General features: G+C 43.3%; 1 protein-coding gene across 1 annotated transcript; it reads left to right on the forward strand.

The window, feature by feature from the left end:
* Positions 1 to 282: 282 nt before the first annotated feature.
* LOC139386278 (myb/SANT-like DNA-binding domain-containing protein 4) lies at positions 283 to 7,528 on the forward strand. The gene is made up of 4 exons (XM_071131775.1): positions 283 to 907; positions 1,501 to 2,051; positions 2,961 to 3,230; positions 4,699 to 7,528. The coding sequence occupies exons 2-4, from the start codon at positions 1,764 to 1,766 to the stop codon at positions 5,452 to 5,454; spliced, it is 1,314 nt and encodes a 437-aa protein (XP_070987876.1). The 5' UTR covers positions 283 to 907; positions 1,501 to 1,763; the 3' UTR covers positions 5,455 to 7,528.
* The last annotated feature ends 4,920 nt before the right edge of the window (positions 7,529 to 12,448 follow it).

Raw genomic sequence — 12,448 nt, forward strand, 5'->3', positions numbered from 1 at the left:
ATTGAAACCAGTTAGTGTTTTAAGCCAATCAAGTGTTCTGGGCACACTCATTGTGAAGGTGGATTTTGTGGCATTTATAACTACAGTGATGTGTAGGAACCTGATTAGAATTATTTTTTTTTACAGAAAAGTAGGCTAATTTTGTTTAGGTCATTTATTTTTTGATAGTTTGTATGATATTTTATTTTTACCCACATTATTACATTTTTCGCGGATCCTTATTATCCACCCGCACAGTAGATGGCGGAATGCACATCCAATTGTTGCGAACGCCAATATACCATAGACGAAACAAGATAATCAGAACATGGCAAGTTATTACTTTCTATAGGAATAACACATTCAACGAACCATGGATGGTTTGGCAAACAGTAACTGTCCGATTCTCTTTCTCCTTGCGCTGCACACACGGGGCTGCCAGCAACCACTCGGACTGGGTCCACGAGTCACACCCGAGTGCCAGTTTCAGTGAAGAACCGGTAGACCGAAGTTCCGCTTTTAGCTAACGTCACCTCTCGTAATGCATTTGGCTAGCACTGACAGCTTCTGTGAAGCATCTAGCCATTTTAGCTAACTGCTAGCTGTGAGGCAAGTGTGTCAGCATTTTAAGCACTGTAAATGCCACAAAAACATAGTTAACTAGCAACGCATGAGCGCTTGATAAGGCAGAATGTCACCTCTTGAACAGCGGTGTTTGCTTCACTTCAAGAACACGACAGCTGGCTATAACAACACATGACTTGTGGAGCCACATCCGGAACCACTGAAGGAACGTTACACGTCAGAATTGGTGGTGGCAAAGGACGGACCAATGGGAAGGATGTTTACCTCGCGTCTCAACAATGTGTCGTTCTGATTCAGAGTTTGGCTTTGATGAGCATCTGATTTATTTTCTACGATTGATAAGGTGAGTTATTTAACAAAAATCATATATAGCATTAAGTAGTCGAGCGTTGCCATTTCGGCTTAATAAAAATGATCTGTGGAGGTTTGAGTTTTTACGGTGCAAACGTGATGGTGTGCATGTTAGCTGGCTACTGTAGCTAACGGATCAACAAACAACGCCGATTAGGCTACGTTACCAAGCTAGCTGATGCTTTTCACACAAAGCATAACGCAAAGCACTACACTGAGTTTTACATAGGTTCCAGTTTGGACTATCCTGATCCCCGTCTCACCTCAGAAAATAGAGAGAGAAGACAGCTATGATAACTAGCTGTTCCCCCATCATTCAATCGTTGCCCCAAATAAATGAAAAACAACATGATTCTGGCATGGTTTGAAATGATGGTTGCCTGCAAGCACATCTTTGTTCCTAGGATACTCAGCAGGTGAAATACACAGCAGTCTTCTTACACATTGGGTCTGTCAAAGCATTTGTTTGTCCTGTGACAGATAAAGATACAGAACAGACCCATTTTGAGTTGTATTGAAGATAAGTTTACCACCATTTTTATCACCTAATCGCTCTCTGGTTGCTCTCCTGTGTTTGTCTTTCAGGAGGAAGCTGAGCTCTGTTCTGGTTGCCTGAGGACACACCTGCTGTAACACTTACCTGTGCTGTGTGAACCCTGGCCTTCGTGTGAACTAAGGGAGTGTGTCACCTGAGGCAGGACAGCGGGATTCTTCTCAACCTTCATCCATCAATCTACAACACTCACTTCTTGAAGTCCAAGCTAGCCTGACTGCTCTCTCCCTCTCTCTGTATCTATTCATTCATCCATCCATCCCTCTTTCACACTTCTCCATGCTTCTGCCCAATTATGTCCCTCAGTAAGACTTCTGTCTCTCCGTCCCTCCGTGATCCATCTGCGCCCCTCCTGACCGCCAGGCTGGATTTCCTGCAGATGAAACACTTGAAGAGGAAGAGGAAGAGTAACTACAGCGTTCGTGAGACACAGACACTGATCCGGGAGATCCACAAAAGACGAGACGTGCTGTTCTCCCGCCAGCAGAACACCGCCATCAACGAGCTGAAGAGACGAGCCTGGGAGGAGGTAGCAGGAGGCGTCAACTCACTGGGAGAGGGCGAGCTACGCACATCTTCAGAGGTGAGGAGAGGACTTCCATACTGACAAATGATGTTTTAAAAGAGACGGTGTTGTAGTCTTCAAGTCCGGTCTCTGGACCGCGTATTGAGTGTCTCGTGTCAGATACATTTGTACTCTGTTTTGTTATATATATATATATATTTTTTTTACCCCTTTTTCTCCCCAATTTCGTGTCAATTGTGTGTCGCCCCACGGACCTCCCGGTCGCGGCCGGTTACGACAGAGCCTGGGCGCGAACCCAGGGACACTGATGGCACAGCTGGCGCTGCAGTACAGCACCACTGCGCCACCCGGGAGGCGTATTCTGTTTTGACTTGGTCTCGGACAGTGAGGTCATTTCTTCCAGAGATCAGTGGAGTAAAACAATGAATAATTGTCAGCTCCCATCCAGTCAGCACATAAACCCGCTTTGCAAGCCAAAATATCCACTCTCCTTTAATGACAAATTAGTATTTTATCGCCTATTGAAACCATGGCTTCCTACTTTAATCATATACTGTCCTTTACTTTGGTTGAAAAATATTTGTCACACTTTGTCGCGCTTGTCAGAATTTCCTTGATTTGTTGGTAGGGAAGAGTGGGGAAAAGGTTTTCGGAGACAGATTCAACAATGTGAGTCCAATTCAAGACCATGATTGTGAGGGTCAAATCCCCACCATGAATTTGACTTGATTTGCTTCGGTCTTGGTCTTAAATTGGTCTTGCTTTAGGTGGTCTCGAACACAACACTGAAAAGATAGCATGAAGTATCCTACATACAAGGGCTGCATTTCAATAGTTTCATTCAGCCCCATTCACTGGAAGGAGTTCCATTGGGATCCTCCTTCCCAGTACAGATTGACTTATACTTCCGGATGAATGTTGAGTTGTGACATCACCACTGTTTGTAATGGTTGTGTGTGGTTTCAGGTGAAGCGGCGTTACCTGGACTGGCGGTCGCTAATGAAGAGGAAGCAGCTCCATGCTGAGCTGTCTCTCTCCACAGGGCTGAAGGCAGAGTATGATCCGTCCTCCCCTGAACACAACGCCTCACTGGGCTCAAGGGACCAGTCGCTCGACCTCTCTAGCTTTCCCAAGGAGTCCCAGTGCGACTGGCAGGACCTGGTGGATCTTGGAGAGCCCAGAAGACACGCAATGTCTACAGGGATTAAGATGGAGGAGGAGGTCAATGGATACAGGGTGAGGATCTCTTTGTGTGTGCATTAGTGATTTGTTGGTTGAATAAAGGGAAAACAATGTAAAAATAATAATCATCTGTAAATGTAGATTTCTTGTGAAATTCATATTCATAAGCTATATTGTAGGTTTTTCTATCATTTTTATCTGGCGTTAGTGCGTAGCCAAAGCTTTAGGGTCTAACTGTAGCATGCCAAATACACACCAAATGCTTTTGGGAACTTGGGCAGAGATAGTTAACATCTGTCCGCTGAGGCAAAAAAGACCATGTCTAAGTTTAATTCAATAAGAGGAAAAGCTGCGAAATGGAGAGTTGAAAAATAAATCGAAGGCAGGGCAGTATTCCATTTTTTTATATTTTTTAATAGATTTGGTTGTGGTAAAAGAGGATGATGGCAGTTGCCAGTGTGATTGTGGTCACTATACAAATTCAACAGTTGCAAGACAGGGCCTTCAAAATGTCATGTCAAGTGAACTGTAATGTTCGGATGGGTTCAATGGAATAGTAGCCATTATTTAAATCTGGACACTGACTGTAGGTCTATAACTTCTCATAAAGCCTAATAATATTAACTGGTGCAGAATTAAGCATTTCTCGCAGTAAACTTCGGAACAGGAGTGGATTAACTATCATTTATTTCAGGAACTTGAGAAAACGAATGCACTGTTAGGGACTATCTGTATAGGTGGCGTTGCTATCTTTATCAGCATCATAAAAGCTGATAGTATTTTAATCACATAAAATATGCATCCAAGCCGAACTGAAACCTTATCAAAAACATGTTGGGTCATTTTTAACAGCTTTTAATTTCCTTAAAAAACGGTCAAACTGATGTCATTTGGAAATGTTGCGTTTTCTCCCCGTCCCTAAAAGTCTTGATGAAATAGTGAAGGGAGAACAAACTTTACAGACATCAACTAGATTGACACATCCATTCGATTTATCGATTTATGACGACATTCTGGTGAGCAAGGCTTTATTTAGTCTTCTAGGCCTGTCAAAAAATTGTTCCGCCATCTGACTGTACAGAGCATTTTCTATATTGCGGGTTAGGGTCGGTGTGGGCCTCAGATTTTCACTTTATCACATTTTTTATATATTTTTATTTCACCTTTATTTCACCAGGTAGGCCAGTTGAGAACAAGTTCTCATTTACAACTGCGACCTGGCCAAGATAAAGCAAAGCAGTGCGACAAAAACTACAACAGAGTTACACATAACCAAACGTACAGTCAATAACACAATAGAAATAATCTATAAACAGTGTGTGCAAATGTAGAAGAGTAGGGAGGTATTTATATACATTGGGAGGTACATATACTCGGGCTGTTGCGGATTGGGTTATTAGCAATTGTGAACAAACCGCTGACCCGCGCATCACTAGTGTTAGTGTCAGCATGTATATATTGCGTTAATCAGTATATTAATGATCAGAATCCCTCTGTCTCTGTGTTCCTTTCTCTCTGTCAGCTGGAGGGTGATAGCGGAGAGGGAGATGGTGAGGTAGAGGAGGAGGAGGATGAGGATGATGATGACGATGATGAAGAAGATTGTTTCCCCTCCCTCCTACCCGACATGGGAGAGCGCGATGTACGTATCCCGGAAGTCTTCTCACACATTGATGAGTTTGGAATGCTCAGCGCCTCAAAGGGGGCGGCGACCTCAATAAATCGGGACCTCTCACTGGGCGGAATGGGCTTTGCTGGGTTAGGACTGGCCAATCACGAGAGTACGGGACTTCTGGTTGGTTTGGAGAAGCAGCGTGTGGAACTGGAGAAGCAGCGTGTGGTTGTGGAAACGGAGCGGCTAGCGGTGGAGAGAGAGAGACTCCTACTGGATAAGGAGAGACTGAGTCAGTCGGAGGTGGAGAGGGAGAGATTGCAACTGGAGAAAGAGAGATTGCAGCTGGAGAAGGAGAGACTTAGGCTGTTGCTCATGAACCAATCAGAACGGGCTTCTGCTCCCCCCCAGCAAGGCCCTCCCTCCTCCTCCACTCCTACCACATCCTCTTCCTCTGCTGTGGATGGACAGAATGAGAGAAATGAGAATAAACCCTGGCTTTCTATGATAGATCTGGAGGGTGAGAGACTGAGCGTGGAGAAGGAGCGACTGCAGTTAGAGAAGGAGAGGCTGCAGTTCTTTAAGTTTGAGTCTGGACGACTGCAGATAGAGCGGGAGAGACTAGAGGTGGAGAGAATGCAGCTTCACCAGGACCAGGGTCATTGAGAGAGGGAGGATGGGATTGCATCAAATAACATTTGGTCTCATGCTTCGTAAACAACAGGTCAATGCTTATGGGCCGTTCCCAATAATGTAGAGAGGAAATGGTTGAAAGATGATGATGATGATAATAATAGATACATAATTAGAAATGAAAAGCTTTGTAATATACATGGGGTACCAGTACCAATTTGATGTGTAGGGGTACAAGGTAATTGAGGTACATACAGGGGCAAGAAAAAGTATGTGAACCCTTTGGAATTACCTGGATCTCTGCATAAATTAGACATAAAATGTGATCTGATCTTCATCTACAGTAAGTCACATCAATAGTCTGCTTAAACTAATAACATACAAATGATTGTATTTGTCTTGTCTTTATTGAATAGATAATTTAAACATTCAGTGTAGGTTGGAAAAAGTATGTGAACCTCTAGACTAATGACTTCTCCAAAAGCTAATTGGAGTCAGGAGTCAACTAACCTGGAGTTGAATCAATGAGACGAGATTGGAGATGTTGGTTAGAGCTGCCCTGCCCCATAAACACTCACAACATTTAGTTTGCTATTCACAAGAAGCAGTGCCTGATGTGAACCATGCCTCAAACAAAGGAGATCTCAGAAGACCCAAGATTAAGAATTGTTGCCTTGCATGAAGCTGGAAACGGTTACAAAAGTATCTCTAAAAGTCAGTCCACGGTAAGACAAATTGTCTAGAAATTGAGAAATGTCAGCACTGTTGCTACTCTCCCTAGGAGTGTCCGTCCTGCAAAGATGACTGCAAGAGTACAGCGCAGAATGCTCAATGAGGTTAAGGAGAATCCTGGAGTGTTAGCTAAGACTTACAGAAATCTCTGGAAGATGCTAACGTCTCTGATGGGTCTACAATACGTAAAACAGTAAACAAGAATGGTGTTCATGGAAGAAGCCACTGCTGTCCAAAAAAAACATTGCTGTACATCTGAAGTTCACAAAAGATCACCTGGATGTTCCACAGTGCTACTGGCAAAATATTCTGTGGACAGATGAAACTACAGTTGACTTGTTTGGAAGGAACACACAACACTGTGTGTGGAGAAAAAAAAACACAGCACACCAACATCAAAACCTCATCCCAACTGTAAAGTATGGTGGAGGGAGCATCATGGTTTGGGGCTGCTTTGCTGCCTCAGGGCCTGGGCAGCTTGCTATCATCGATGGAAAAATTAATTCCCAAGTTTATCAAGACATTTTGCAGGAGAATGTAAGGCGAATCTGTCCACCAATTGAAGCTCAATAGAAGTTAGGTGATGCAACAGGACAACGACCCAAAACACAGAAGTAAATCAACAACAGAATGGCTTCAACAGAAGAAAATACCCCTTCTGGAATGGCCCAGTCAGTCCTGACCACAACCCGATTTGAGATACTGTGGCATGACCTCGAGAGCGGTTCACACCAGACATCCCAAGAATATTGCTGATATGAAACAGTTTTGTAAGGAGGAATGGTCCAAAATTCCTCTTGACCGTTGTGCAGGTCTGATCCACAACTACAGAAAACGTTTCGTTGAGGTTATTGCTGCCAAAGGAGGGTCAGTCAGTTATTAAATCCAAGGGTTCACATACTTTTCCCACCCTGCACTGAGAATGTTTACACGGTGTGTTCAATAAAGACATGAACAATTATAATTGTTTGTGTGTTTGAGTTCAAGCAGACTGTGTCTATTGTTGTGACTTAGATGAAGATCAGATCACATTTTATGACCCATTTATGCAGAAATCCAGGTAATTCTAAAGGGTTCACTTACTTTTCTTCCCACTGTATGTACATATAGGAATAACGTGACAGGTAATGAACAGTAACAGCAGCGTGTGTGATGAGCATTAAGGGGTATCTACGAGAGAAATGCCCGGAAGAAAGGTCAAAGAAGAGGGGAGCAGTGTGGTATTTATCTCAGTGTAGACAGGCCAGGTATGAGCCTCTATGAGCAGTCACAGGTTCAGTCTATTTTAAGAGATGAGAAAAGGATAATGTTGCCTATATGCTTTCTGCATCGCCTTTAAGACTCACAATAAAGGATATAAATGAATAGTGTTATTTATTTTGAATTCTGCCTGTTTTTATGAATACATCTGGTGTGAACCCACATTCACACTTAAATCAGCTGATAAACCTCCATCTCTCACAAACACAGCAGGCAGTTCAACTCACAAAGACTAGGGGTTTTTCTGCTTTGGGATGTTCTGTCTGTTTCTGCAAGGAAAGACTATATGAAAGGATGTGTTTCAGCTGCTGACTGGTTTATCCGTCTACATCAAATTCTGTTTTATTAAACGGTCCTTTTTCACTGGTGAAACGTGTCTTCAATAAATGATCAATGAAATGTGTGAGAGACTGAATACCAAATAATTGCAGCAGTTTGGCTGCTGAAAATATCCCTCATATCTGTCTAGTAACATACATATTGGGGATCATATCTGTCTAGTAACAGACATATTGGGTATCATATCTGTCTAGTAACAGACATATCGGTGATCATATCTGTCTAGTAACAGACATATTGGTGATCATATCTGTCTAGTAACAGACATATTGGTGATCATATCTGTCTAGTAACATACATATTGGGGATCATATCTGTCTAGTAACAGACATATCGGTGATCATATCTGTCTAGTAACATACATATTGGTGATCATATCTGTCTAGTAACAGACATATTGGTGATCATATCTGTCTAGTAACAGACATATTGGTGATCATATCTGTCTAGTAACAGACATATTGGTAATCATATCTGTCTAGTAACAGACATATTGGTGATCATATCTGTCTAGTAACAGACATATTGGTGATCATATCTGTCTAGTAACAGACATATTGGTGATCATATCTGTCTAGTAACAGACATATTGGTGATCATATCTGTCTAGTAACAGACATATTGGTGATCATATCTGTCTAGTAACAGACATATTGGTGATCATATCTGTCTAGTAACACATATTGGTGATCATATCTGTCTAGTAACAGACATATTGGTGATCATATCTGTCTAGTAACAGACATATTGGTGATCATATCTGTCTAGTAACAGACATATTGGTGATCATATCTGTCTAGTAACAGACATATTGGTGATCATATCTGTCTAGTAACATACATATTGGTGATCATATCTGTCTAGTAACAGACATATTGGTGATCATATCTGTCTAGTAACAGACATATTGGTGATCATATCGGTCTAGTAACATACATATTGGTGATCATATCTGTCTAGTAACATACATATTGGTAATCATATCTGTCTAGTAACAGACATATTGGTGATCATATCTGTCTAGTAACATACATATTGGTGATCATATCTGTCTAGTAACAGACATATTGGTGATCATATCTGTCTAGTAACAGACATATTGGTGATCATATCTGTCTAGTAACAGACATATTGGTAATCATATCTGTCTAGTAACAGACATATTGGTGATCATATCTGTCTAGTAACAGACATTGGTGATCATATCTGTCTAGTAACATACATATTGGTGATCATATCTGTCTAGTAACAGACATATTGGTGATCATATCTGTCTAGTAACAGACATATTGGTGATCATATCTGTCTAGTAACAGACATATTGGTGATCATATCTGTCTAGTAACATACATATTGGTGATCATATCTGTCTAGTAACAGACATATTGGTGATCATATCTGTCTAGTAACAGACATATTGGTGATCATATCTGTCTAGTAACAGACATATTGGTGATCATATCTGTCTAGTAACAGACATATTGGTGATCATATCTGTCTAGTAACAGACATATTGGTGATCATATCTGTCTAGTAACAGACATATTGGTGATCATATCTGTCTAGTAACAGACATATTGGTGATCATATCTGTCTAGTAACATACATATTGGTAATCATATCTGTCTAGTAACAGACATATTGGTAATCATATCTGTCTAGTAACAGACAAATTGGTAATCATATCTGTCTAGTAACAGACATATTGGTGATCATATCTGTCTAGTAACAGACATATTTGTGATCATATCTGTCTAGTAACATACATATTGGTGATCATATCTGTCTAGTAACAGACATATTGGTGATCATATCTGTCTAGTAACAGACATATTGGTGATCATATCTGTCATATCATATCATGTCTTTGTTTAGGTTTACATGAGTGGCAGCATCTTAAACAAGCACACCCTTGAACAGACTAAAGACTATCTTTGTCAAAGATGGCCTTTTAACAGCTTTTGGATGAGGGTGAGGAGAGGGAAGGTGGAGAGATGGGTGAGAGACAATGGGAGTGTAAGGAGAGGGTGGGTGACAGACAATGGGAGTGTAAGTAGAGGGTGGGTGACAGACAATGGGAGTGTAAGGAGAGGGTGGGTGAGAGACAATGGGAGTGTAAGGAGAGGGTGGGTGAGAGACAATGGGAGTGTAAGGAGAGGGTGGGTGACAGACAATGGGAGTGTAAGTAGAGGGTGGGTGACAGACAATGGGAGTGTAAGGAGAGGGTGGGTGAGAGACAATGGGAGTGTAAGGAGAGGGTGGGTGAGAGACAATGGGAGTGTAAGGAGAGGGTGGGTGACAGACAATGGGAGTGTAAGGAGAGGGTGGGTGAGAGACAATGGGAGTGTAAGGAGAGGGTGGGTGAGAGACAATGGGAGTGTAAGGAGAGGGTGGGTGAGAGACAATGGGAGTGTAAGGAGAGGGTGGGTGACAGACAATGGGAGTGTAAGGAGAGGGTGGGTGACAGACAATGGGAGTGTAAGGAGAGGGTGGGTGAGAGACAATGGGAGTGTAAGGAGAGGGTGGGTGAGAGACAATGGGAGTGTAAGGAGAGGGTGGGTGACAGACAATGGGAGTGTAAGGAGAGGGTAGGTGAGAGACAATGGGAGTGTAAGGAGAGGGTGGGTGAGAGACAATGGGAGTGTAAGGAGAGGGTGGGTGAGAGACAATGGGAGTGTAAGGAGAGGGTAGGTGACAGACAATGGGAGTGTAATGAGAGGGTGGGTGACAGACAATGGGAGTGTAAGGAGAGGGTGGGTGAGAGACAATGGGAGTGTAAGGAGAGGGTGGGTGAGAGACAATGGGAGTGTAAGGAGAGGGTGGGTGACAGACAATGGGAGTGTAAGGAGAGGGTGGGTGAGAGACAATAGGGAGGGGTGAGAAGATAAAAAGGTGTGACAGTATTTTTAGGAGAGACAGTATTGATGTAGCAGAATGCTGTGAGAAGCCTAGGGGACAGAATTAAAAAAGCACCACCTCTGGTGCAGAGAGAGAGGAAGACGGATGAGAGGAAAATAAATGAGGGGAGGAGATGGAGAAGCAGAGAGGGATAGAAAGAAAAACACTAAATGGAGAGGAAAGGAAACGAGGGGAGGAGATAGAGAAGCAGAGAGGGATTGAGAGAGAGAGATACAAAAGAAGAGGAAAGGAAACGAGGGGAGGAGATAGAGAAGCACGAGAGGGATTGAGAGAGAGAAAGATACAAAAGAAGAGGAAAGGAAATGAGGGGAGGAGATAGAGAAGCAGAGAGGGATTGAGAGAGGGAAAGATACAAAAGAAGAGGAAAGGAAACGAGGGGAGGAGATAGAGAAGCAGAGAGGGATTGAGAGAGAGAAAGATAAAAGGAGAGGAAAGGAAACGAGGGGAGGAGATAGAGAAGCAGAGAGGGATTGAGAGAGAGAAAGATAAAAGGAGAGGAAAGGAAACGAGGGGAGGAGATAGAGAAGCAGAGAGGGATTGAGAGAGAGAAAGATAAAAGGAGAGGAAAGGAGTAGGAAGTATAGAGCGAGGGATAAATTGGGAGTGGAAGACAGGGAGAGAGAAAAGTCTGCAACTGTTCTGCACGGGCAGTGAGGGGAGGGTGTGTAAGTGTGTGTGTGTGTGGAGCAGTGAGAGGAGGGTGTGTGTGTGTGGCGGGGTTAAGAGGTTTGGAGAGTTGTTCAAAAAGCCCATTTTGCTCTGCTGAAGAATAAATGGGAAATGCTTGTCAGTGATGACCCTGCATTAGTATGTGAGATGTTCCGGGAGGGAGCTTTCCAACATGGCCACCGCTCAGCAGAGAGGGAACTTTCCAACATGGCCACCGCTCAGCAGAGAGGGAACTTTCCAACATGGCCACCGCTCAGCAGAGAGGGGACTTTCCAACATGGCCACCGCTCAGCAGAGAGGGGACTTTCCAACATGGCCACACCACAGCAGGGACCCACTGGCCACACACTGGTTGAATCAATGTTGTTTCCATTTCACATTAATTAAAATACGTTGTACCAACTTGGAATATACTTTGAATTGACATCTGTGCCCAGTGAGGAGGGAGAGGGCTCTCTGACAAACCACAGCAGGGAGGGAGCTCTCACATGGCCCCTCTACAGCAGGGAGGGAGCTCTCCAACATGGCCCCTCTACAGCAGGGAGGGAGCTCTCCAACATGGCCCCTCTACAGCAGGGAGGGAGCTCTCCAACATGGCCCCTCTACAGCAGGGAGGGAGCTCTCCAACATGGCCCCTCTACAGCAGGGAGAGTGCTCTCCAACATGGCCCCTCTACAGCAGGGAGGGAGCTCTCCAACATGGCCCCTCTACAGCAGGGAGGGAGCTCTCCAACATGGCCCCTCTACAGCAGGGAGGGAGCTCTCCAACGTGGCCCCTCTACAGCAGGTAAGCTTTAACCTGTGCTCTGTTGAACCAGAGAAAACACTAGGTTGTCCATTCATGTGGCTTCAGGTTACAATCTAAAACGCTCACGGATCTATAATGCAAATGTCAATATAAATGTAATGGAAATGTCAATGTTATCTTTAGTTATTGCCATTATTGTTATTGTCATCATTTATTTGGAAAATGTGTATCTACACCCTATTTCTGGGAGGGTTTTCTCCAATAACTCTTCAGAGATAAACTATCATTTTGAAGTCACGCACAGTACACACCACCCAAAATGCTGTCAGTGAAATAAATACTCAGAGAGAAAGCAGGGGTT

Source organism: Oncorhynchus clarkii, chromosome 27, assembly GCF_045791955.1.
Source record: "Oncorhynchus clarkii lewisi isolate Uvic-CL-2024 chromosome 27, UVic_Ocla_1.0, whole genome shotgun sequence".
NCBI lineage: Eukaryota > Metazoa > Chordata > Actinopteri > Salmoniformes > Salmonidae > Oncorhynchus > Oncorhynchus clarkii.